The 26,004-nt window shown below is 39.9% G+C and overlaps 1 protein-coding gene across 1 annotated transcript in view; it reads right to left on the bottom strand.

The window, feature by feature from the left end:
- Positions 1-4,116: 4,116 nt before the first annotated feature.
- The window catches only part of tfpia (tissue factor pathway inhibitor a), a 45,077-nt gene continuing 23,189 nt past the window's right edge, over positions 4,117-26,004 (bottom strand). The window contains exons 3-5 of the mRNA XM_059966832.1: positions 23,724-23,903; positions 9,903-10,088; positions 4,117-4,579 (exon numbers count right to left, since the gene is read on the bottom strand). Coding sequence (XP_059822815.1) covers positions 4,566-4,579; positions 9,903-10,088; positions 23,724-23,903 — 380 coding nt within the window. The 3' untranslated portion in view covers positions 4,117-4,565. The remainder of the gene's footprint in view (positions 4,580-9,902; positions 10,089-23,723; positions 23,904-26,004) is intronic.

Genomic DNA, 26,004 nt, shown 5'->3' on the forward strand with positions numbered 1-26,004 from the left:
GCAAGGGGCAGGGATTCAAGTTTCTGGATCATTGGGACCTCCTTTGGGGCAGGTGTGACCTGTACAAAAAGGACGGTTTGCACTTGAATCCTAGGGGGACCAATACCCTGGCGGGGAGCTTTGCTAAGGCTACTGGGGAGACTTTAAACTAGAATGGTTGGGGGGTGGGAATCAATTTGAAGAGGCTAGGGGAGAGGAGGTTAGTTCACAAATAGAGAAAGCCTGTAGACAGTGTCTGAGGGAGGATAGGCAGGTGATAGAGAAGGGGAACGTTCAGACTGAAGATGTAGGGGAGAAGGAAGAAAAAGAAGATAGTAAAGTTGTTTGCACCATCAGGGATAAACAGAGTAAGAGGTGCAGAATTTCTTAAATGCATTTATTTTAATGCTAGGAGCATTGTAAGAAAGGTGGATGAGCTTAGAGCATGGATTGATACCTGGAATTGTGATGTTGTAGCTATTAGTGAAACATGGTTACAGGAGGGACAAGAGGGGGAGATGTTGCATTGCTTGTCAGAGAAAATATTACAGCGGTGCTTTGGCAGAATAGAGGGCTTGTCCAGGGAGGCTATTTGGGTGGAATTGAGGAATGGGAATGGTGTTGTAACACTTATAGGGGTGTATAGACCACCTAATGGGGAGCGAGAATTAGAGGTGCAAATTTGTAAGGAGATAGCAGATATTTGTAAAAAGTACAAAATTGTGACTGTGGGAAATTTAATTTTCCACACAGACTGGGAAGCCCATTCTGTAAAAGGGCTGGATGATTTGGAGTTTGTAAAATGTGTGCAGAATAGTTTTTTGCAGCAATACATAGAGGTACTAACTAGAGAAGGGGCAGTGTTGGATCTTCTGTTAGGGAATGAAATAGGCCAGGTGATGGAGGTATGTGTCGGGGAGCACTTCAGGTCCAGTGATCACAATTTTTCAATATAATTATGGAGAAGGATAGGACTGGACCCAGGGTTGAGATTTTTGATTGGAGAAAGGCTAACTTTGAAGAGATGCAAAAGGATTTAGGAGTGGATTGGGACAATTTGTTTTATGGGAAGGATGTAATAGAGAAACAGAGGTCATTTAAAGGTGAAATTTTGAGGGTACAGAATCTTTATGTTCCTGTTAGGTTGAAAGGAAAGGTTAAAAGTTTGAGAGAGCCATGGTTTTCAAGGGGTAATGGAAACTTGGTTCAGAAAAAGAGAGAGATCTACAATAAATATAGGCAGCATGGAATAAATGAAGTCTCGAGGAGTATAAAGAATGTAAGAAGAATCTTAAAGAAATTAGAAAAGCTAAAAGAAGATATGAGGTTGCTTTGGAATGTAAGGTGAAAATAAATCCAAAGGATTTCTACAGTTATATTAATAGTAAAAGGATAGTGTGGGACAAAATTGGTCCCTTAGAATCAGAGTGGACAGCTATGTGCAGAGCCAAAAGAGATGGGGGAGACTTTGAACAATTTCTTTTCTTTGGTATTCACTAAGGAAAAGGATATTGCATTGTGTAAGGTAAGGGGAACACGTAGGGAAGTTATGGAAACTATAATTAAAGGGAGGAAGTACTGGCGCTTTTAAAGAACATAAAATTGGATAAGTCTTCAGGTCCTGAGAGGATATTCCCTAGGACCTTGAGGGAAGTTAGTGTAGAAATAGCAGGGGGTCTGACAGAAATATTTTAAATGTCACTGGAAATGGGGATGGTGCCGGAGGATTGGCGTATTGCTTGTGTGGTTCCATTGTTTAAAAAGGGTTCCAAGAGTGAACCTAGCAATTATTGCCCTGTAAGTTTGATGTCAGTGGTGGGTAAATTAATAGAAAGTATTCTTAGAGATGGTATATATAATTATCTGGATAGACAGGGTCTGATTAGGAACAGTCAACACGGATTTGTGCGTGGAAGGTCATGTTTGACAAATCTTATTGAATTTTTTGAAGAGGTTACAAGGAAAGTTGACGAGAGTAAAGCAGTGGATGTTGTCTATATGGACTTCAGTAAGGCCTTTGACAAAGTTCCACACAGAAGGTTAGTTAGGAAGGTTCAATCATTAGGTATTAATATTGAAGTAGTAAAATGGATTCAACAGTGGCTGGATGGGAGTTGCCAGAGAGTAGTGGTGGATAACTGTTTGTCAGGTTGAAGGCCGGTGACTAGTGGTGTGCTTCAGGGATCTGTACTGGGTCCAATGTTGTTTGTCATATACATTAATGATCTGGATGATGGGGTGGTAAATTGAATTAATAAGTATGCAGATGATACTAAGATAGGTGGCATTATGGATAACGAAATAGGTTTTCAAAGATTGCAGATATATTTAGGCCAGTTAGAAGAGTGGGCTGAAAGATGGCAGATGGAGTTTAGTGCTGTTAAGTGTGAGGTGCTACATTTCGGTAGGAATAATCAAAATAGGACATACAGGGTAAATGGTAGGGCATTGAGGAATGCAGTAGAACAGAGTGATCTAGGAATAATGGTGCATAGTTCCCTGAAGGTGGAATCTCATGTGGATAGGGTGGTGAAGAAAGCTTTTGGTATGCTGGCCTTTATAAATCACAGCTTTGAGTATAGGAGTTGGAATGTAATGTTAAAATTGTACAAGGCATTGGTGAGGCCAAAATTGGAGTATTGTGCACAGTTCTGGTCACCGAATTATAGGAAAGATGTCAACAAAATAGAAAGAGTACAGAGGAGATTTACTAGAATGTTACCAGGGTTTCAGCACCTAAGTTACAGAGAAAGGTTGAACAAGTTATGTCTTTATTCTTTGGAGCGTAGAAGGTTGAGGGGGGACTTGATAGAGGTATTTAAAATTATGAGGGGGATAGATAGAGTTGACGTGGATAGGCTTTTTCCATTGAGAGTAGGGGAGATTCAAACATGAGGACATGAGTTGAGAGTTAGGGGGCAAAAGTTTAGGGTTAACACAAGGGGGAACTTCTTTACTCAGAGTGGCTGTGTGGAACGAGCTTCTGGTAGAAGTGGTAGAGGCAGGTTCGATATTGTTATTAAAAAAAAAATTGGATAGGTATATGGACAGGAAAGGAATGGAGGATTATGGGCTGAGTGCAGGTCGGTGGGACTAGGCGAGAGCAAGCGATCAGCACGGACTGGAAGGGCTGAGATGGCCTGTTTCTGTGCTGTAATTGTTATATGGTTACACAATACTTGCAGAATCCACTACCTAGGCTGACAAATGAAGGTCAGCTTGGGAACAATCAACAGCATGCGGCCATGCTATTGCCTTTTGGGCAAATTCAGGATATCTTGAGTTTTTCCAGTAAATCAGGTGGAATGCTCAGAAAACTTTATAAAGCTAAACACATTGATGGATTTTGAAGTACCTCATGTCATAAAATATATTGGATTTTTGCTTAATAATTGTTTTTTTATTAATGCACAATAGAATATTTTTCATCTTCAGTTTAACATGGCAAGCCTTACCCCAATCTGGAAATATGTACATACATTAAAAGTTTGTTTACCTCAAAACATAATAAAAGCTACATATTTTAGATAAGATTATGGTTACCATGTAACACGTTCTTAAATTGCAGGCTTTATCCAAACAAGCAGCATTTTCAACATTGCTATCGGTAAATGGTGATATTTTTATTTTAAGAGTAGCAAGTTCAACGACAACGCATTATGATTTAGAAAGCTAATGTACTTCAGGTCCGGTTCTCAGAGCAACCTATACTCATATCATCTTACTCCTTTGGGAGGATTCTTGCTACAGTAAAATGTAGTTACCTAAGGGCAACAGCCGAGCCAAATAAGTCTCAAATATTTCATCAGTTTGTTTAATAAATGCTGAACTAAGAGAATTAAGAACCACTCATTTTAAAACCTAATGCAAACATGAAGACCAATGGTGTGTTTCCCAGTAAGTTGTGTTACAACAAATGAGGCTGACATTATAACCAAATTATTCATCACAGCCTTCAAAATGATATGGTTATTGTAATCTTCAAACAATAATTAGATATTAGTTTTATTGGATTATAGACATAACATTGATTTTACATGGAAATGTGTAATTTAGTTATACAAATAATATTTATGCCACCTTAGCTCATGTATGTCTTGATGCACATGTGACAAATAAAACTAATTTCTACCTCTCTGCTGAGTTTGTAAAACACATAGAAGAGATGATTTCAGATGAATAAGACATTGGGTGGCTTTTTACCCCCCAGTACTTTTATCTAAACACGATTTGTGGCTTTATATGATGTCTGATGCAAGTTGCTCAGTAATGTGCCATATTCAATTCCTTAAAGATATCTATGCCACCCTGGGGGAATCTCAGACCCATCATCCTGTCACTGCTTACACAGTTTGGAATTGTTTTCTTTCTAATTACTTTTTGACAAATATTGTTAAGAGTTATCATGTTAACTTAAACTGCCTTGACAAATATCAACAGCTAAGCAGAGAAATTAAAACAAAGATATTAATAGTGCAAAACTATCGCATCTTTAATGCCAAATGACTCCAAGGCTTCCTGCAGTCATCTGATTTTCTTCAGAGTTTCTTTGAATGTTGTCTGTATTTACAGCAGTCTTAAGAGCTTCAATTATTGATTTCTGAAAATAAAAGTAATGGAATTTATTTAAACATGATTGTAGAAACACCGTAAATGTGATCACATTTGCACTGTGAGGTGTATAAAGGCATACACAAGAATGTATCCAGCAAAACTGGGAAGACAGGCTAGGGAGCCCTCTGCAGCCCTTAGGTAGAATATTCTTCACATTCAGACTTCCACATCATGCAATTCAAAAATATCTAGTTATTGAAATGCAATAATTCAAAGAGGAGATGAACAAGCAAGACATGTAATTACTCAGCTGGGTTTGTAATCTGCATTTACAGGTTAGGCTCAAATTCTGCCCATAAAGTTTGTGGGGAGTAGTATGTAAATACAATTAATTTTTATGGAATAGAAAAAAGCATCTTTTACTCAATTTAAGTTTTTGAGATTATTCTTCCATAAATCAGATAGAGTACAATTCTATTGTTGAGATGATGGTGATGCAATCACAAGGTGTGTTAGTTAGGGAGGTTAGGAGTGAAAGACAGGAGACAGAGCAGACAGACAGAACAAGAGGTGATGAATACATATGACTGCTACTCTTGTTCTTGCTTAATTTAAGGATATTTAAGTTGCAATTTAAATCAGTTTTGTGAACCACCCATCATCACAACTACCCCCGCTCACCATAACCACGTCTTTATTTTCCTTTTGAGTCCGCCCACCACCAACCTGTTCTAAAGTTACAGGATATGAGCTGAACCCTTTCCAGTGCAGTCTCCACTGCTTGTTGTAACAGGCATGTGCTGTCACATGTGCCCAGCAGCAAGTCCAAGGGCAATGTCTCCAGAGTGGACCTCTTGGCTGTACCCAAACCAACTGGCCCTCTAAAGTTTAAGGGGTCAATTGGTTTAGAGCAGGGGTTCTAAACCTTTTTTATGGCAGGGACCGATACCATTAGGCAAAGTGTCTGTGGACCCCAGGTTGGGAACCCCCTGGTTTAGAGTCTAAACCAATGGCACCATAACCATGATGACTTGAGGTTGGTCTCACTGCATCATATTTGCCAGAGCCAGAATTACAGAGAAGTTACAGGCTGAAAGGAGATCATTCAGCCCAGCAAGCCTGTGCAAGAGCAATTAAGTGAGCCCTACTCACCCAGACTCTTGCCACAGCCCTGCAATATTTATCCTTTCAAGTACTTGTCCAAATGATGGTTGGCACACACTGGAATTGTGCTGTGCCAGTGATGGAGTGTGATAATATTTAGCAGATGATGGATTATTAATTAAGCAAACTACCTTGTTGAGCTTCTTATAAAGCTGCACTCATCCAGGAAAATCTAGATATTTCATCATCTCCTGAACTTGTAAAAGCTTTAGAGTGTTGCCGTGGGATACCCAGGCTGTAACAGTTTATAGCTAGTTTCTGGTCAACAATGGGACATTCAGCAAGGGAAAGTCAATGACCATCATAGGAGGTGATTAAACACTCTCTCATTACTGCTTTGCACTTGGGTGATGGGAATAACATTTGCCACATCACAGGATAGCGACTGCTTCATTCCCTGAGCTGCAGTAATTCTGGTAAGGCTTCCCTTTACTGGAAACATGATTTTTTAAAATTATTTTGTAGACTCAGCCAGCTCCATTATGGGCAAAAGTTCCTCACCATCCAGAACTTCTTTAAGAGAAGGCACCACAAGAATGCAGCATTCTTCATTAAAGGACGTCCTCTTCTCATTACTACAATTGTGGAGGAGGTACAGAGACCTCTTGTTTTAGGAACAGATTCTTCCCACCTGTGATTTCTGGTGGTCCATGAACATCACCTCGCTATTCCTCTCTCGCATTATTTACTTTTTGTATCTTATATTAAATCTTATATATTGCACTCCAGACAACAAACAACAAGCTTCATGACACATGTCAATGATAATAAATCAATCCTGGTAACTTTGTCCCAACTACGTGACCAATGGGGACTTCCAGAAAAGCTACTTCTGTTCATCATCCCCCTCTTCCCGAACCCTTCATCTCAAAGATTCTTTTCCCCTGATGTTCCTGAGGATTGTGCCGCATTATTGCTAGCAGATGGATAAAGCGATGGGCAGTAAAGGATGCTGTATTATACTTTAGAGAGAAAAAATAAAGCAGTAGTGTGCAGTTCAATTGCTCCTTACAGTTCTTTGAGACAATTTAACCATTGCTTAGGACCCCGATTTTCTTCTCTATTCAGGTGAAAGTGAAAATTTAGTTAAGTGACTTTTCTAGACAACAGAAAACCCACTGAGGATCCAGCATTCTAATAAGAACCCCTCTCCAACTACCTCCACTACCTTTAGTATGCTGCCTTATACTTCTAGCTCTTACTCTTCTCGTCTTTCATCCCCACTATGCTGGAAGACCAAGATACATCACCATCAAAGCACCAAGGTCGTATTTCAATTGGTCTAATGAAACACAACTATTATTTCAAAAACCATTGGACTTTGGCATGATGCCAGAGGACTGGAAAATTGCAAACGTTACTCCACTCTTTAAGAAAGAAGGGAGACAGCAGAAAGGAAATTATAGACCGTTAGCCTGACCTCAGTGGTTGGGAAGATGTTGGAGTCAGTTGTTAAGGATGAGGTGATGGAGTACTTGGTGACACAGAAAGAGATTGTACGAAGTTAGCATAGTTTCCTTCAGGTAAAATCCTGGCTGGCAAACTAATTCTTTGAGGAGATTACAAGTAGGATAGGTAAAGGAGATGCAGTGGATGTCGTATATTTGGACTCAGAAGGCCTTTGACAGGGTGCCACACATGAGGCTGCTTACCAAATTAATAGCCCATGGTATTACAGGGTTACTGACATAGTTAGAGCATTGGCTGACTGGTAGGAGGCAGCGAGTGGGAATAAAAGGAACCTTTTCTGGTTGGCTGCCAGTGACTAGTGGTGTTCCGTAGGGATCAGTGTTGGGACCACTTCTTTATATACTGTTTTTCCACTGATTTAGATGATGAAATAGATGGCTTTGCTGCTAAGTTTGCAGATGACATGAAGATCGGTGGAGGGGCAAGAAGTGTTGAGTAAACAGGTAGGGTGCAGAAGGACTTAGTTTAGGAGAAAGGGCAAGAAAGTGGTAAATGAAATACAATGTTGGAAATTGCATGGTCATGCACTTTGATGGTAGAAATAAACATGCTGACTATTTCTTAAACGGGAAGAAAATCCAGGAATCTGAGATGCAAAGGGACTTGGGAGTCCTTGTGCAGAATATTCTGAAGGTTAACTTGCAGATTGAGTCAGTGGTGAGGAAGGCAAATGCCATGTTAGCATTCATTTCAAGAGGTCTATAATACAAAAGCAAGGATGTGATGCTGAGGCTTTATCAGGCACTGGTGAGGCCTCACCTTGAGTATTGTGAATATTTTTGGGCCCCTCATATTAGAAAAGATGTGCTACCATTGGAGAGGGTCCAGAGGAGGTTCACAAGGATGATTCGGGGAATGAAAGGGTTATCACCCGAGGAATGTTTGATGGCTCTGGGTCTGTACTCACTGGATTTCAGAAGGATGGTGGGGGGGTGGGTGGAATCTCACGGAAACCTTTCAAATATTCAAAGGCCTAAATAGAGCAGATGTTGAAAGGATCCATGGTGGGAGAGTCTAGGACAAGAGGGCATTGCCTCAGGATAGAGGAGCGCCCTTTCAAAACAGGGATGCCGAGAAATTTCTGTAGCCAAAAGGTTGTGAATTTGTGGAATTTGTTGCCACATGCAGCTTTGGAGGCCAGGTCATTGGGTGTATTTAAGGCAGAGATTGATTAATTCTTGATCGGATATGACATCAAAGGTTACGGGGAGAAGGCTGGGAACTGGAGATAGAGGAGGAGATAGAAAAAAGGATCAGCCATGATTGAGTGGCAGGCAGACTCGGTGGGTCAGATGGCCTAATTCTGCTCCTATGTCTTATGGTCTATTCATTGCACTTGAAACTCTGAACCCCTCTCTTAGGGTAAAAAGAATGTAACTCTAGCATATGGTGCAATATCAATTCTCCTTCCAGCTATCATCACAGGAGATCTCTTTTTTTTTGTACTAACTAAACAACTGGAGTAATCATCAGGTTAGGAGGCATCTGCGGAGAGAAAGAGACAGCCGGTGCATCACCTATTTCCCACCTCAAAGGCTTCCTGACCCAATGAGGCAGTTAGCTTTTTCGGTCCGGATTCCAGCATCCGCAGTCCCGTGTCTCTGAATAGTACGGTTGCGTTGTATTGTGCGTGTGTGTGTGTGAAGGAAGGGGCAAAGCTCGTACCAGTGACTAAATTCAGGTAGCTAATACATGTTTAACACCTGGAAGTAACTGGAACATTGCTGTCTAATTTGACTTTGATATAACACAATTATTGTCAGTTTGCACACATTGTACAACTTTACCTCTCCAGATTATTTTGAATGCAAATATACATTTCACATTCTAATTTTGCTTTTAGAGTCTGGGAAGGACTTAGAAGCAGATCAACCCTCCTAGCAACAAAAAAGAAGAGGCACAAATTCAAATCTAGACAAAAATTTGAGGTATTTCCCAGCTCCCTCAGTAGGGGGAGCTGTCTGCTTTTGATTCACCAAAAACATGTCTGGAGCATTTTGCTCTCAGTAGAGGAACATCATGAAAAAATATACACTTAAAGGTGCATTTAGTGAGATGCAGCCAAGCTATCATTGAAAACAGATGGTGGCCGGTTTGGACCTTACTGTCAACTGGCAGAATTTGTGCTCAGCTTTATGTCATGTCGTTTGCACTCACTGCTGGCATTCTAAATAAATTCAAATGTTACTGCAGTAACCTTGCCTGCTGGAATAGGCACAAACTGTCAGCCAGACACCACTAAAGCACTGACGGCAGCTTTGGGGCTTCTGTATTTGTAAGTGCATACAGAGGAATCCTAAGCTTGCTGACAATCGTGTGCAAATAGCATTGGCATGAAATCCAAGTCAGTTCAGTTCATTCATTGCTAAATGGAACATCTATTCAATACATGACTTGGTCTATTACTGTCCATTTGTATAGCACAGCGGTTAGCATGGTGCTATTACAGTGCCAGCAATCCAGGTTCAATTCTGCCAGTCAATAAGCAGTTTGTACGTTCTCCCTCTGAATGTATGGGCTCCCTCCAGGCGCTCCTGTTTCCTACCACATTTGCAGTAGGTTAATTGGTTGCATGGGTGTAAATGGGTGGGCGCAGGCACGTTGGGCCAGAAGAGTTAGTACTTGTTCATTGTATTCAAAGTAACTCAGGCTCTGGTGTTATAGTTATCTTTGCCCACCAGTTTCTACTTCAGAATCAGGCAGCACAATAGATAGTATAAATTTGCATTACCTACCTTTTCTGCAGGTCTTATTACATTGCCGTTTTCTTCTAAAATTGTTTTGATTTCCACCACATCCACTGTAGGTAAAGGTCTCACAGAGGCCAGTGAGATGATTATAGAAGAATCTAGACATAGTTTTGTTGCAGTTGCCTCTGTCTGCCGGGGGCCTGCAGATGACTGGGATATCCGCAGGCATTCCTGTATAATGAAGAGATACAGAACAATTAAGCTTAATGCATTTGAAAGCCAGAAATTTACATTAACATAATTGTCCATTCAAAGAATGTCATTCTGTGAAATTGCATGGGCCCCATTGATTATCTAATGCTTGTGTTTCCTAGCAGGAGTTAAATCAGCCACTTTTATTAGCACATACTTTGACAGGAAATATCAAAGCTTCAGGTAGCACACCTTCCATCACCATTTCAATTAAAATATTCTTTTCTCTGCAATAAACAATCCAAATGTTTTCATTTTATTCCAGTGATAGTCCAGTCAAAATGGCACCAGTGAATGATTCCTCAGGCAACATCTTCCAGAGAGTAAATCTCTCCACTTCCTTCATTTTTTCCTACACTCTGCTTGTTTCTTCATGTTATTTGTGTTACAGAAACTGCTGGAGCCTGTGATGTACAGCTTGGAGCTCAGTCACAGGATCCAATGCACTGCTCCGTCCAGAGAGCTGCCTTGTCGAGGTTAGAGACAGGAGCCGAAAAGGACTGAGAGTACAAACTGACTCGTCAGGAAGGTGAGTCGCGGTGTCATGAATGACTTCAACTCAAAGTGGCGAGGAAGAATGAAGCATCAAGGTGACCACTAGGGCGACAAAGGTCAGCAGCCAGATTGGCGCATTTGGACCGGGTTGGCAGCATTCTGACATGGGTGGCAGTCACTCTTCACAGAAGGGCTGTTAGTGCAGCCACTCTCCTCTTCTGTAGATGTAAGTATGTTTATAGTATTCTGAGATTTGATTATTGAACTGTACTTCATATTGGCTTCCTTCAGTTTTTCGGTGTTTTCTTTCTTGTGCCAATTGGCGGGCAGGTGATTGGCCATGTTTTGTGTGTTACAGGGGAAGTTGGGGGGGTTGATCTGTCACAATTCTTTTCTGCAAGTGTGGGGATCAGGAATTGTTATTGTTTTTTTTCTGCGGGTGAGGGTGTCAGGTTGGGGATTGTCATCGCTGCTTTTTCTGTGAGCGAGGGGATCAGGAATTGTTATTGTTGCTGTTTTTGTGGGGGACGGGTGGGGATTTAATGCTATTACTGTTTTTTTCTGCGGGGGGTATTTTGGGGTCTACGAGGTTTGTTTTTTTTCTTTCTCATGCCAGGGGTTGGGGGGCGGTGGAATTAATGCCTTTTATTTCATCAACTTCCACAGTCTTTCTGTGTTACTTGGCTTTTTGGAGAAGACAAACATCAGACTTGTATTGATCCTTTTGCCAATTTAACCGTGCTTATGAGGGAGCAACCCAAAGAGAGCAGAAAATCATCCTGACATTAATACGAGATCTTAATTACCAGAATCAGTTGGAACCAGAAATTGCCCCAGTTGTGCATTCCATGTCTCCTCCTAATAATTATACATACTGAAATAGCTGCTTGTTTTCTCTTTACTTTTAATAAGCTGTATTTCTCATCATGTGAGTTGAATTCATCCTCAAGTATTCCGTCTTTCTAACTTCTTCCCTCTATGATTACCTGATTGAAAGACTATGAAATATTTAAATAGAGAAAGGAAGTCAAATCAAAACACCCCAAAATTAAAGGCCAAATCCCATTGTACTCCATTTTCTGGAAACACAGCGTTCAGGTATTCTTGGTCTAAGCTATTATTGTACTCTGGCAATAATATAGCTTTCAGCTTCTGCTGTTCTATTCACCCATTTGCAGATAAGGGCCAATGTTACAATTTTGTGCTATGAATATAAAGTTTCCTGCCCAATCCCTGCAGTGGCTGGACAGGTGAATGGAGCTCAGAAGCAGGCAAACCATCCATCTGAGAAACTCCAGGGACTGAGTGCCATTGGTTTGTACTCATGAGCGTCTGAGTATGGAAGAAAATTCTGTAGCTTTATTAGAATAAGTTTGATGCGATTTTATAGGAGAAGCAGCACACCAGACTTTTTCTAGTAAAGTCAGGGCTTTAAGAAGAAGCTAACAAATTTGTCACTCTGTATTCAGGGAGTTTGGAGCCTCTACTGGGGCTTGCTGGCACCTACACTACCTTCTGGTCAGTGAGATGGAAAAGAGCAAAATCCCCAAGATCTGGTCATTACCAAGTATGTGTAGCAGGCAATGTTAAGCAGCCACATTTGGTCACGGTGAGATTATAAACATTGACCCAGTGGTGAGGTCACCTTATCCAAATTTGCCAAAACCCATGGGTCCAAGTGCACTCTGTGTAAAGCGAGAATGTTGAGGAGTCTTCTCAATCTACAGATAACATTCCATCATGGGCTACATCATGAGGGATGAAGAAGCATCAGCAATGAAACCCAAAACAGACCATTAGTGAAACTGAGCCGTTAACATTTGACAATGTACACAATACAATCCAAATAACTGAGGATCTTATACAGTGAATGTATTAACTTTAAAAAAAATTGAGGAATAATTTTGAATGCTTTTACAGTTCGTGTGTTATAATCAGTGGCCATTTTATTAGGTACCTCTGCTCGTTAAAGCAAATATTTAATTTGTCAATCACTTGGCAGCAACTCAATGCACAAAAGCATGCAGATATAGTCAAAAGGTTCAGTCGTTGTTGTTCAGACCAAACACAGGAATGGGCAACAAATGTGATCAAGGGACTTGGACTGCGAAATGATTGTTGGTGCCACTGTGGTTTGAGTATCTCAGAAACTGCTGACCTTCTGGGATTTTCCAGAGAAAGGAGTGAAAGACAAAGCAACATCCAGCGAGTGGCAGTTCAGTGGGTAAAAGTGCCATGTTAATGGAAAAGGTCAGAAGAAATTCCAAACTGGCTCCAAGTGAGGGAAAGGCGAGAATAACTCAAATAATGATGTGTCACCATAGTGGTGTGCAGAAGAGCCTCTCTAAATGTCCAACCTTGAAGTGGATGGGCTTCAGCAGCACAAGGGCACGAACATACACAGTGCCCACTTTATTAGGTAAAGAGGTACCTAACAAAGAAGCCACTGAGTGCATTTATAAATGCTATTGCTCAATAGCTGCTACAATATTCCATTAAGTCTTATTTATCCAATTCCCATGATTCCCTTCGAATGTGTCGCAAGCGAAAAAACACATTGAGTTTGGAGACAGAGGCAATTTTATGTTGATGTTTGCAGGTTGACAGCAAGGTCACACCATCTAGATTCCCAAGCAGAGATAATAGCTGAAAAATTACCAGCATGACAAGAAGATTACTTTCAGATAGTTATCTCTTAATATTACAAGATAATGATAGAGTTTTATAATGATTGCGTTTGGGAAAGGCTCTTATCGATATGTAAATGAATTCTTAAATAAATGTGCAACAATTGACTCAAAAGTCAATTTCATTGGCTAAGTAAAGACTGAAGTGATCATTAAAATGGTCATTTTAAATAATAAGCCAAAACTTCTCCCTCACCAACTGGCAAAGTCTGAAATTACGAAGGGAACAACTCCTGGGTGTCTGGGCACTAAGTGAGAATCAAAAGTCAAAATTTGGCCTTGGGCTTCACTGATATCTTATCTGGTGTGGTATATTTGTAGTTGAATAGTTTTTGACATCTGAATATTACTGAATGGTATAATAGTCAAGTCAGTCATTTGACTCATTTAGATAATTCCTAGAAATGGTAGGTTGGATTTCAAATAAACAATGAAGTCAAGGGCGGGGGGGGGGGGGGGGGAAGGCGGCTTGATAAATTGATGTGAATCAAAGGAATAATCCTTCTCTGCCCGACTCCATTATAAGACTTTCACTAAGAATCAATAAATATACATTTAGGTAGTAGCTGCAGCACCTTCAGAGGACTCTGGGGTTAAGGCTGTCAACTTTTGCACCATTTACTGCTTCTTTGTTTCACAGAGGGTTCCTAAAGCAAATACTCAGTCCTCATTTACAAGAGAACAAGACCTATTTTAGAATACGTAAATAGCCAGATCAATTTCCACCTGGAACCCTTCAGGAGTTGTTAACTGAGATCCCAGCAAGTTTTCTTTTAAGTACAGTATGGGACAGTCTACTTGGCTCAGAATATTGTACCTGCCTTGATGCCAATTTATACAAAATGTTTTCTTCTTGTTAAATATCCACATCCCTCCATTCCCTTAAGTATTTATCTATTGTAACTCATTTATTATTTTAGAAATGTCCTTTGCTTTGTAAATTCAACATTTTGACATCAATATTATGACTATTTTTAATTTGCAAAATGGGTCCGTTTTAAATTAAGACCAATTTTCTATTGCACTCTGGTTTTCCGTTAGCAAATAATATCTTCTACTTGCACATCCTCAAAATTCAGTCTGCAGTTTTCTATGTCATTATTAATAATTATTGCCCAGTAAACAGTGTATAAAAGGAACAGTACTGAATCGGATTAAGGGGTGTATGCTTTATACACAAAACAGTGAAAAAGCTTGGCTGAAAACTTCTGGAATCTGAGATAATAGATACAAATGTCATTTAAGTTTTGCATCAGAAGTTAACGAAGCTCCAATTTCAAAAGAACCCAATTAATTTCTTGTACATGAAGTAAAAATGCATTTATGTTGTGGCTATGAATGGAATTGATTAAACTGTAGTAGGGATTTATTCTATAGTTTATCACAAATCCACAGCTCTCTTTTAAACTCAGATGAAAGCAAACAGCGCTGTGTAATGTACTGCAACAGGAGTTGCAAATGCGGATTCCTTGTGCTATCACTCAAGGGTCTGGCTGTTGTCACCAGCAACATATTCCATCACCAACCTTCCACCAACTCTGTTACAAGTATAAATCCTATTGCAATGGGAATAACACAAATCAAACTTGATGATGGTTTTGAAATGCTATGTAAAAAAAACAAGATACGTGGATAGTGCTCCTATAGGTAGCAAAACGTACATCTGGAAACCAATGGACAAGATGGTGAGTAGGAGTCATACAGGAATGCCACAGGATGACTGGTTGAGTGGAGTCACAAATTCTGCAGGACCAAGCAACTGATTATGGAGTTCAGACAAGGGAAGTTGGGAGAAGATGAACTACACACACACACACACACCCTCACTGAGAGTTCAGTGGTAGAACGGGTGAATATCTTCAAATTGCATGATATTTACACTTTAGAGCAGGGGTTCCTAACCAGGGGTGTGAGATGGAATTTCACGGGTGCAACAAAGAGTGGCTTGTGTCCTTGAGTGACGAGTCACAAGTCATCACTCAGCCAGTTGCCAGTGTGCCTTGAGAAGTGGTAGTAACATTTGTCCCAAGCACACTCCAGTCTCCCACTGCCCAAGTCAGCGTTGAGGATTCTCATCAGTGTTCCCTGGGAGTTACACCTCAGAGTTGAGGAGTCTCATCAACGTTAACTAGAAGGTTACATCTCAGAGTTAAAAATCATCTCATAATGCCAAAATCTTTATACATCTCGAATCAACCATCAAGTAACGACTATGCATTAAAACCAAACCCGCAGACAGTAGGTAAATTATTCAATTATAAAATTTTAAAAAGCCGCATTTTGATTAAAAGCAGCTGAAGTCATTCATTCGTATTTGTCTCAATGCATTAAAGAAGTTTTTGAATTTCAAAGGTTTTTTTTCTCTTAAAAGGTTTTTTTCTTGAATCGTTGATAATTTGGAATTGTGTTAGTTGAGGAGGTATCATGGTTAGCACCGAGGACTTTGAATCGTGTGATGGGAGTTCATATCTCTGGTAATCATTGGAAATAACTGTGCAAATTCAGTAGAGAGTAGCCTAACAAGTCGCGTCACGTCCCCGTAGCATTTCCAGCTGATGATTTATCTTGGCGTAACCGCAGATAATATCGTAACATAATATTTGGAAGCATATTTCTTGCAATACTTTGCTATAGGCGTGTCTGGTTGAGTAAAGCAGTCATCCCTGACTTAGCCAGATAGTTTTTCACATATTATCTCATATTTTTCTCTTTACCGTTAACCCTTCATTAACCCTTCATCATGTCAAAAAGAAGGAAATGGAATGATGACTACTTGTGCTTTGGTTTCACTTGCACAACAGGAAATGATGGCTTGCAAAACCCCAGTTCATTCTTTGTAGCGTTGTGTTTTCCAACTCAAATCTGAAGCCATCCAAGCTTCAGGAGCACTTCAAGAACAAATATGGCGGAGCTGATGTTGAAGGACATGATGTTGGGTCATTGAAAATCAAAAGGGCTCGGTTTGATTCACAAGGAACTCTTCCAAAATTAGGTTTTGTTTCTATTGAAAAAAACCACTACTTCTTGCTTCATACCAAGTGGCACATAAAGTGGTCAAATCCAAGAAGCCCCACACAATTGCGGAAGATCTCATCAAGCCATGTGCACTGGAAATGGCAACAATTATCCTGGGCAAAGAAGCAAGAAAAAAATTTGAACAGGTGCCCCTATCAAATAATGTCATTCACAACCAAATCAGTGATTTGAGTGAAGATATTTTGGACCAAGTCCTCTCAGATGTCAGAGCTAGTCCTCTTAAAATCTCTATTCAGTTGGATGAGTGAACTGATGTCTCCAGTTGTAGTCAACTCATCACATTAGTGAGGTATATCAATGATGCTGCTGTGAAGGAAGATTTCCTGTTTTGTAAAGATCTGAAAACAAACACAACTGCAAAGGATGCGATGCAGCTGATGAAAGACTTCTTTGCCAAACATGATTTAGATATCAAAGTCATTGGTTCTGTGTGCACTGACGGGGCACCTGCAATGCTTGGAAATAAATTTGGCTTTTCTGCATTGATGAAAAAGGAGATTCCAGACTTGCAAGTTACCCATTGTTTTCTTCATCGGCATGCTTTTGCATCAAAAACATTGCCTCCAAATTTGAAGAAAGTCCTTGATACTTGTGTGAAGATCATCAACTGGATTGATGACTTACTTTGAACCATCACATCTTCAAATCATTTTGAGAGGATCTGGGAAGTGAGCATTCAGTTTTTCTTTTCCACACAGAAGTCCGTTGGTTGTCATGAGGACAAGCTTTAACCCGCTTCTTTGAACTGCGGGAAGAAATCCAAATTTTTCTGGAGGAGCGTGAATGTGATCTGGTTGGGGCAATGGAATCACAGGAATTTGCCCAAATGCTGGCTTACTTAGCTGACATTTTCACTGGTATGAATGACCTGAGTGTTTTTCTTCAAGGAAAAGGATTAAACATATTGAAGGCTTGTGAAAAGTTGAATGCCTTCAAAGAAAAGTTACGTCTTTGGCGTCAAAAGATGGAAAGAGGCAGTCTCTCAAATTTTCCTTCACTAGAAGAGATATTTGATGATGCTGGATCCATAACTCCTACTGTGCATGAAGAAATTGTGGCTCATTTGGAAATGCTGTCAGAATCGTTTGATGGATATTTTGCTGCTGGAGACCTGAAGATTTCAGAAGAATGGATCATAAATCCGTATTCCTACAATTTGGAGAAAATGTCAGATGATGCAGAGCTGATGGAAGATTTTATTGATTTGCAGACAAATTGAGCTCTTGAAATGCAAGACTTTGGAGGAGTTTTCGCGTGCAGCACTGGCTATATTCCCAAGACTTGGTGGAAAAGCACACCGTGTCCTCATTCCATTTGCAACAACATACTTGTGTGAATCTGGATTCAGTTCTCTTTTGCCAATCAAGAATAAAATCTAGGAATCGCCTGAATCCACAGGCAGACCTGCGGATCGCAGTCAGCAAGAAAGTTCCCCGCTTTGACAAAACATGAATGAGAAGCAGGAGCAAAGAAGTCATTGAATTTTATGTTCACAATTGGGATTGATTTCATTGTTTACAATTTTTTCTGAATAAATTAGAATCTAATTGCTCAATTTATATTTGCATTTTATACAGAGTTAAAAGCTTAATTTTTTTAAAGTTCAATTTGTTCACCCGCAGTATTGTATGTGGTCCAAAAATTAGAAATTACTTTTTCATCTTCAAATGTGATATTAATTTTGTAAGGGGTGCGAACATTAATCAAACATTTCCTAGGGGTGTGGGGCATAGAAAAGGTTGGGAACCACTGCTTTAGAGGATGTGTCCTGGGCCCAACATTGATGCAATCACTAACAGGCCATATCAGCCCCTTTACTTTTCGTTAGGCAATTTGGTACGTCTCCAATGACTCTTGAAATCAGAATCAGATACATTATCACAGACATTTGTTGTGAAATTTGTTGTTTTGTGGTGTTTATAGAACCGGCCAACTCCATCACAAGCACATCCCTCCCCAACACTGAGGATATCTTCAAGAAGTGATGCCTCAAGGCAGCTTAAGAAACTTCACCATCCAGACATGGCCTCTTCACATACTGTTGGGAAGGAGGTACAGAAGCTTGAAGACGCACACTCAATGACTCAGAAACAGCTTCTTCCCCTCCCCTATCAGACTTTTGAATGATCCATGAACCCAACCACATTATTCCTGTTTTTCACTACTTATTTTGTAATTGACCATAATTTTATGCCTTAGCATTGCTTTACTACTGCAAAACAAATTTCATAAGATAGCGATAATAAATCTGATTCTGAATCAATGGAAGACAACACTTGTAGGGAGCACCAGAGAATTAAGTCAAACCAGAGTCCTATTTCCCTATAAGCATGGAAATCCATTGAGAGTGGGAGTTGTAAATCCATTAATAAATTACCAGAGCTGCCCAGACCTTCCTGCCAGAGAACTAACTACACATCACAGCTGATCATCACATCAATCAGCAATGAAGTTGGTTACATGTTAGAGCCTTTACTTAATACCACTTCAGCTGAGTATTGCTGTCTATTTCACATGGTTGTCATCACGAGGAAAGAATGTGCAGATACACGAAGAGTAACAGCAAGTACAAACCACAGCTGAATTGTCCACACACGTTTGTCTTGAATGGAAGCAAGGATGGGTGGGATAAAACCAACCAAAGGAATTACGCATTTCTGATCACATATTGAGAGTAACCATAGAAACCTCTGTATCTGGAGAGAAAACATGCCATCATTTGAATTGTTGTTTATTCCCCCTGCTTACCTCATCCAACCATTAGGTGTGTAGAACCTGAGCATCATTCAGTTCCAATGAATTAGGATACTTTAAAGTTTTCATCACCAGAAGAAAAACAGTATTACCAACTCAGTCCCCTTGTCCGAGCCTTTTCCTCTTTATGAACTACACTGCCAACTTCACCATGCTTTAACTTGAGGTTGGGAAGCTTCAGACCTAGGAATTCGGAATATAAAAAGTAGGAGCAGGAGAATGCCATCTGGCAAGTTGGGCCTTCTCCGCCACTCAACATGCCCTGCTTGTGGACCGTTAGTCCCACGTGAACAGGAAAGAAGCTTTGAAGCCTCTAAGCCAGGAACCAGCATACCTCCACCCATTACCCCACCTCACCACTTCTCCATTCCTCTCCACAGTGCCTCAGCACCCTTCATTGCACCCCCCCCCCCAGTACTGCCACTTTACCTTTACACGCCACACCTCATACTACACTGACTTAATCACTGTCCTACTGTTTTTGTATGCCCTGCTGCTGAGAGGCACTTTATAATTTCCTGTCAGAGTCACCTTCTGTTCATATACTCTGGCAACTAACATCACTTTATGTATATACAATCAGTCAATATAAGTACGGCCACACTCACCAGTTACTTGTACATTGTGTTTTGCACAAATGCTTTTATATTTATATAGAACTATACAGAATATTGGTTTAAATAGGGAGGTGGGTGGAAACAGAAATAAGAAAATATAGCCACTTAGCTTTGTGTCAGCTCAGTATAGCATTGGGTGTTTTCCGGTAAATGAAAGGACTAAGTGTAGTACTGTGAAAAACTCAGTTATAATATATAAGTATTTTTGCACAGTACTGTATTTATTGTGCTTTTAGGCTTAATGTGGTTTTTTTAAATGCTGCATCAGATCTGGAGTAACAATCATTTTGTTCTCCTTTACATGTGTGTCCTGACAAATGATGATCAACCAACTTGAAGAAGATCATAGCTGATCTCAGCTCCACTTACCTTCCTTTTCTTCATAACCATTAATTACCCTACTGTACAAAAATCTGTCTAACCTTGCCTTAAGCAACACACACACACACACAATGTGGGAGGAACTCAGTAGGTCAGAAGCATCTATGGAAAAGAATAAATAGTTGACATTTCAGGCCGAGACCTTTCTTCAGGACCTGAAGAAGTTAGTCCTGTAAAAGACCCAAATGTCAATTGTTAACACTTTTCCATAGATGCTGTCTGTCCTGCTGAATTCCTCCAGCACTCATGGTGTTGCTTTGGATTTTTCTCATATCTGAAACCTTGACTTTCATGAGATAAAATTAAATGAGAGATCCAAGTTAAATAAATTTAACAAGAATTCAATTAGAATCACCTCAGTGTATAAATCATGCATCTTTAGCTCAGTTTCCTACGAGAACATCAGTTCATCTTCATTAGTTTAATACTCATCCCAAGATCTTAGCGCCAAACATATTATTGGCTATTTTAAGCAAGAAATTTAAAATAGATACTGATTTTGGCTTCTTCTAATTCCTGTGGCCAAGTTTTGAGGTTGATTTTCTGAGAGTATCCGAGGACAAAGATCCCCAGGTTAGAACACAAGACATAGGAGCAGAATTAGGCCACTTGGCCCATCGAGTCTGCTCCGCCATTCAAACATAGTTGATCCTTTTATTTCCCCTCTCAACCCCATTTCCAGGCCTTCTCCCTATAACCTTTCACGCCATGTCCAATCAAGAACCTATCAATCCCTGCCTTAAATGCACTCAACGACCTCCACAGCTGCATGTGACAACAAATTCCATAAATTCACCACCCTTTGTCTACAGAAATTTCTCCGCATCTCTGCTTTGAAAGGACACCCCTCTACCCTGACGCTGTGCCTCTTGCACTGGAATCTCCCACCATGGGAAACATCCTTTCCACATCTACTCTGTCTAGGCCGGGGGTCGGCAACCCGCGGCTCCCGAGCCATTTGTGGCTCTTTCACCTCTGTGCTGCGGCTCCCTGTGGCTTTGGGAAATAATTGGTCAGTATTTAATTAAAATGTATTTTATGTTACTTTGTTAGCTTTTGAAATGTAATTCTAAATTTGAAGATTATGGTGATCTTGTACAATCTAAGTGTGGCGACACATTTCCTGGCACATCCGAAACGGCTCACAATTAGCCAGCATTCCGGCTAAGGGAGATAGCCTACGGGGGTTTGTGAGTACGCGTCTTTTGCAGCATCTGCGTCCATGGGGGCTGGGTTGAGGGAGGCTTAAAAGCAAGGCTGTTTAGTTCGAATAAAGTTATTCGACTGCAGTTTACTGACTGCGTGAGCACACCGCTACAACGTGTTTTTATCGCTGGCTGTCCAGAGGGGAGGTGCTGAAATGCTTTGTCGCGTGTCTGGAAGAAGTGAAAACTTTCCTGGGCAGCAAAGGGCTCACCTTTCCTGAGCTGGAACAGCCAGAGTGGCTGGAAAAGCTACACTTCATGGTAGACATGACAGCGCACCTGAACACACTGAAAACAGCTCTTCAGGGGTAAGGACTTACAGCCCTACACATGTTGGAGGATGTTTTGGCATTCGAGCGCAAGTTGACAGTGCTTGCCAGAGATTTACAGAAAGGCACATTGTCTCACTTCCCCAATTTGAGAGAGTTCAAACAAGGTCACGACATGATAAATTCGGAGTATTTACATTCTGCAATCATCGCAATGCAAACATCGTTTGGGAAACGCTTCTGTGAGTTCAGAGAGGAAAAAAACACATTATCCTTCCCGGTCACTCCCCTAAGCATCGATCCATCCCTACCGAATACAACTGCATTGTCAGGTGTGAGTCAACCTGACCAAGTATGATAAATATTTTAATTGCCTATTATTTTACGTATATTCATATGTTTTCATTGTTCAGTGAAATAGTCCTTTTATTTTTCAGGTTGACAGCTGGCTGACGTTATTTTTGGTTTGCTGCTGGCGGCAAATTTAAGTTTAGCGTTTTTCATAAACACAAGAAGGACTCAAATAGACGTTGAGTATTTTACTTAAAAGTAACCTTCAACCCAACATCTTATTTTCGGAGTTCAAAATGTTTTTGTTGCATGCAGAAATGTAATTTCGTTTTCTCTGCAGGAGCTCATCAATTTCATAAATGCAACACATTATAGTTTGTTTATACATAGCATAAAGGCAAAACAAAACGTTGTATGCAGTGTTATTTCATTTTAAATGTCAAACGGGTTTTGCGGCTCCCAGTGTTTTCTTTTCTGTGGGAAACGGGTCCAAGTGGCTCTTTCAGTGGTAAAGGTTGCTGACCCCTGGTCTAGGCCTTTCAACATTCAAAAGGTTTCAGTGAGATCCTCCTTCATACTTCAAAATTCCAGCGAGTACAGACTTAGAGCCGTCAAACATTCCTCATATGATAACCCTTTCGTTCCTGGAATCATCCTTGTGAACCTCCCCTGGACCCTCTCCAATGCCAGCACATCTCTTCTAAGAGGAGGGGCCCAAAACTGTTCAGAGTACTCAAGGCAGGCCTCACCAGTGTCTTATAAAGCCTCAGCATCACATCCTTGTTCTTGTATTCTAGACCTCTTGAAATGAATCCTAACATTGTATTTGCCTTCCTCACCACTGACTCAACCTGCAAGTTAACCTTTAGGGTGCTCTGTACAAGGACTCCCAAGTCGTTTTGCATCTATGATTGTACAGAATGAAATCTGGTGTCACCTCTCAAAGCAAGGTGAAACTTGGGATGACACTGAGAGGAGTCTTGATACACCCTGGTTGAGGACATCTGAATGTGGTCTCTAAATCAAGGTTACCTTTACATATTTCATTGGATCTGTCTGTTCAAATGACAGCAATCATTCTTGCAAAGCTTGTTGCTGTTGTTGCAGTTAATGTATTTTAATTGCCGACTATAGAAGATGCAATTTGCCCAATATAGACATGACCAAGGTGGGTGACAAGGATTGTGCTGCAATTGAAGAAGAGTTCCATGGCTTACTTTTAAAAAAGTATATTTCACCAACACTTTAATTGGATAAAATAACTATAATTCCAAATGTCAAATAATGATGCAAAATATTAGCACAGAAATCATTTAGCTAAAATTGAGATTGCTGCATAAAATAAAAACATTGCAATGATGGATTACCCACTGAAATGTAGCATCTGAAGCAAGTCCAGCTTAGACAATTGCAGCCCTCCACAAATCTGTCACTATCATCAGCATTCTTTGACCTATGCTCTCAATAAGCCTTACATCTTAAGAGAGCACAAAATCATGGAACTGTTCCAAACAAGAACATCTTTTACTAAGAAAGAGACATGTTTATAGTCTTGTTAAACTTATTTGGTTAACTAGCTACTTATAACAGATTATTTAATCATTTATCTCACTGATATCTTGATGCATACCCCTTAATTGCTAACCTGCTTAGAGTACAACTGTACTTGACACTTAAATGACTACAAAGCACTTTGGAACATCCTGAAAATTTGGAACAACCCATACAATGCAAGTGTATTCTTTCCTAAAACATAATTTCTTTATAAAAAGGCACTACAAGAATATAACTTCAATGCATTTTTCTAACCTTTAATACTTTTCTCAAATGTGATCGAGGGCAAGCTCGACATAAAATGTTTCAGGGCAATTTTGCTTACCATTTGCTTTTTGGCATACATCCTCACAATGTTGCTGTGTTTGGAAGTTATTCCTGTTTCCAAAGCAACCCCCATATATAAACTCCTCACACATTTTTGTATGTCGATTATAGAAGTACCGACGAAAATATGCTCGGCATGGTCCACCATCAGCGTCCAAATAACAGGGGTTTCTCCGATCTGTTAAAGAAATACATATTCATATTACTAATATCACACAAACGCAGTTCCAATATTTTCTGATATTGTCCTTATATTCAATGCTGAAGTTTCAACCACCAATCTGAAGTAATCCAATTTGTGCTATCTACAATCAGTTGTGCATTTCTTCATATCATTTAAGTCTAGATTTTCTTCATTGCTTCAGTGAATACAGACCCATCACAATTACTATGGAGACCACTCTTTATAGCTAGCAATTAGAAAAATGAAAAAAAAAGAAATAGACTGATAATTGCATGTTATAGTACAAAATGCTTATTGTGTATATTTTTAAAAACTATCTTTTTGTCAAAAGATCATTTTGGAGACAGCAACAACTGAAAACAATTGACAGTGACATGCACTGACACCAAAAACAATGAAGAAACTGGAGGAGTCCACTTGGTCCATCAAACCTGCCCTCCTGTTAATATAGTACTGGCTTGTCTGCTGTTGTGTCACCTTCACAAAGCATTCAATCGCCTGGTATTTACCTCATCTGAAATCACCTCCTTTAAGGCCACAGAGCAGAAAAAGAGCAGAAATAATCAAAAGCCTTTTCTAAGAAGTTGGATAATTTTTTGAAAGGTCTTCAAGGAGGAAAGGGACGTGGGCCAAGGGGGAGATGTGATTTAGAAAGGATTTGAAAAGCGCACTGCTCAGGAGGCAGAATGGCCTGTAGAGACAGAAGCTGCTATATTTCATTCCTTCATTTTCATATACATTAGTAAAAACAAATAGTATTCAATCCACATCTTCTGAAGCTTTGAGTGACATTTGCTGTGAAATCTTATAAACAGAATGATTTTAATTGGCTCACATAACACAGTGAGACATTTGGCCTAATAAATCCATGTTGGCTCCCACCAGAGAATACATAAAACCTTATTTCCCTGCAGTCTGCAACTTACTCTGTCTCGCAAGTGTATCAATTCCTGTTAATGTCTGTCACTAAAAAGTCATTTACGGTAGTCAGTTAACTAGAAGGCAGGCGGAAAGTGGAGCATCATGAATACACCAATGCATTTTCGGGTTGAACATGCAAACTCCTCCCAGACAGCACCTTGAATGCTATGAGCAGCAGGACAAAGTCTGTCTCACTTGCTGTCCTCCTTCCTTACTTGTTCATCTGTCATTTATGAAGAGCATGAATTACAAAATTACAACAAAGCTAAACCACAAACTTATTTTGACCCACAGCTGAGGTTGGACATTCATTATGGTTGTTTTGGCATGTATTGTTATTTTGTTAGGTATTATTAAAGCCTCTATCAGGAAAGAAATTAGAAATTAAACCACGGTGGTACAAATATTTTACTGAAATTAATCCAGCGAGTAAATCAGAACTAATATCTTAGCCATTAAACCAGAGAATTAAGACAAATAGTGAGTTCATGTCTGATGAGTAGGTTACGTCACTCTTGACTCAGCCTGACTATTAGCAATACTTCTGCAAGTAGACCACAAGTGCAGGCTTAAGACTACTTGCAGAAGAAAATTGAAAGGCTAAATGAAAACAGATTCAAAGTAATGAATCTAAGTTTACTTGAGAAATAATGAGTTCCAGGTAGTGGTTATGATTAATAAAGAATCTTTGTGATCTTAACTAATTCAATTGTGTTGACCATTATTAGTATGCTTAAATATGTATAGAACACTAATTTAGTTCAATTGGCTTAATTACACTAATTGGGGTGTAATCAGAATGCTAACTAGATATAGGACCACTAGAAAGTGAGGATGGAGAAATTATGCTGGGAGCAAGGAGATGGCAGATTAACTAAAAAGAGTAGTCTTCACTGTGGAAGAGACTAGCCGTGTGACAGATGTTGAAGGGTGTGAGGGAAGAAAAATGAACGTAGTCACTTTTACAAGGGAGAAGGTGCTGAAAAAGTTAAAAGACCCATAGATACATAAGACACCCAGACCAGGTGAATTGACCCTAGGGTTCGGAAAGAAATAGCAGTAGAGTTTATGGTGGCATTAGTAATGATCTTTCAGAACTCATTGGACTCTGGCATGCTGCCAGAGGGCTGGAAAATTATAAATGTCACTCCACTCTTTATGAAAGGAAGAAGGC

The sequence above is a fragment of the Hypanus sabinus genome, chromosome 4, assembly GCF_030144855.1.
Source record: "Hypanus sabinus isolate sHypSab1 chromosome 4, sHypSab1.hap1, whole genome shotgun sequence".
NCBI lineage: Eukaryota > Metazoa > Chordata > Chondrichthyes > Myliobatiformes > Dasyatidae > Hypanus > Hypanus sabinus.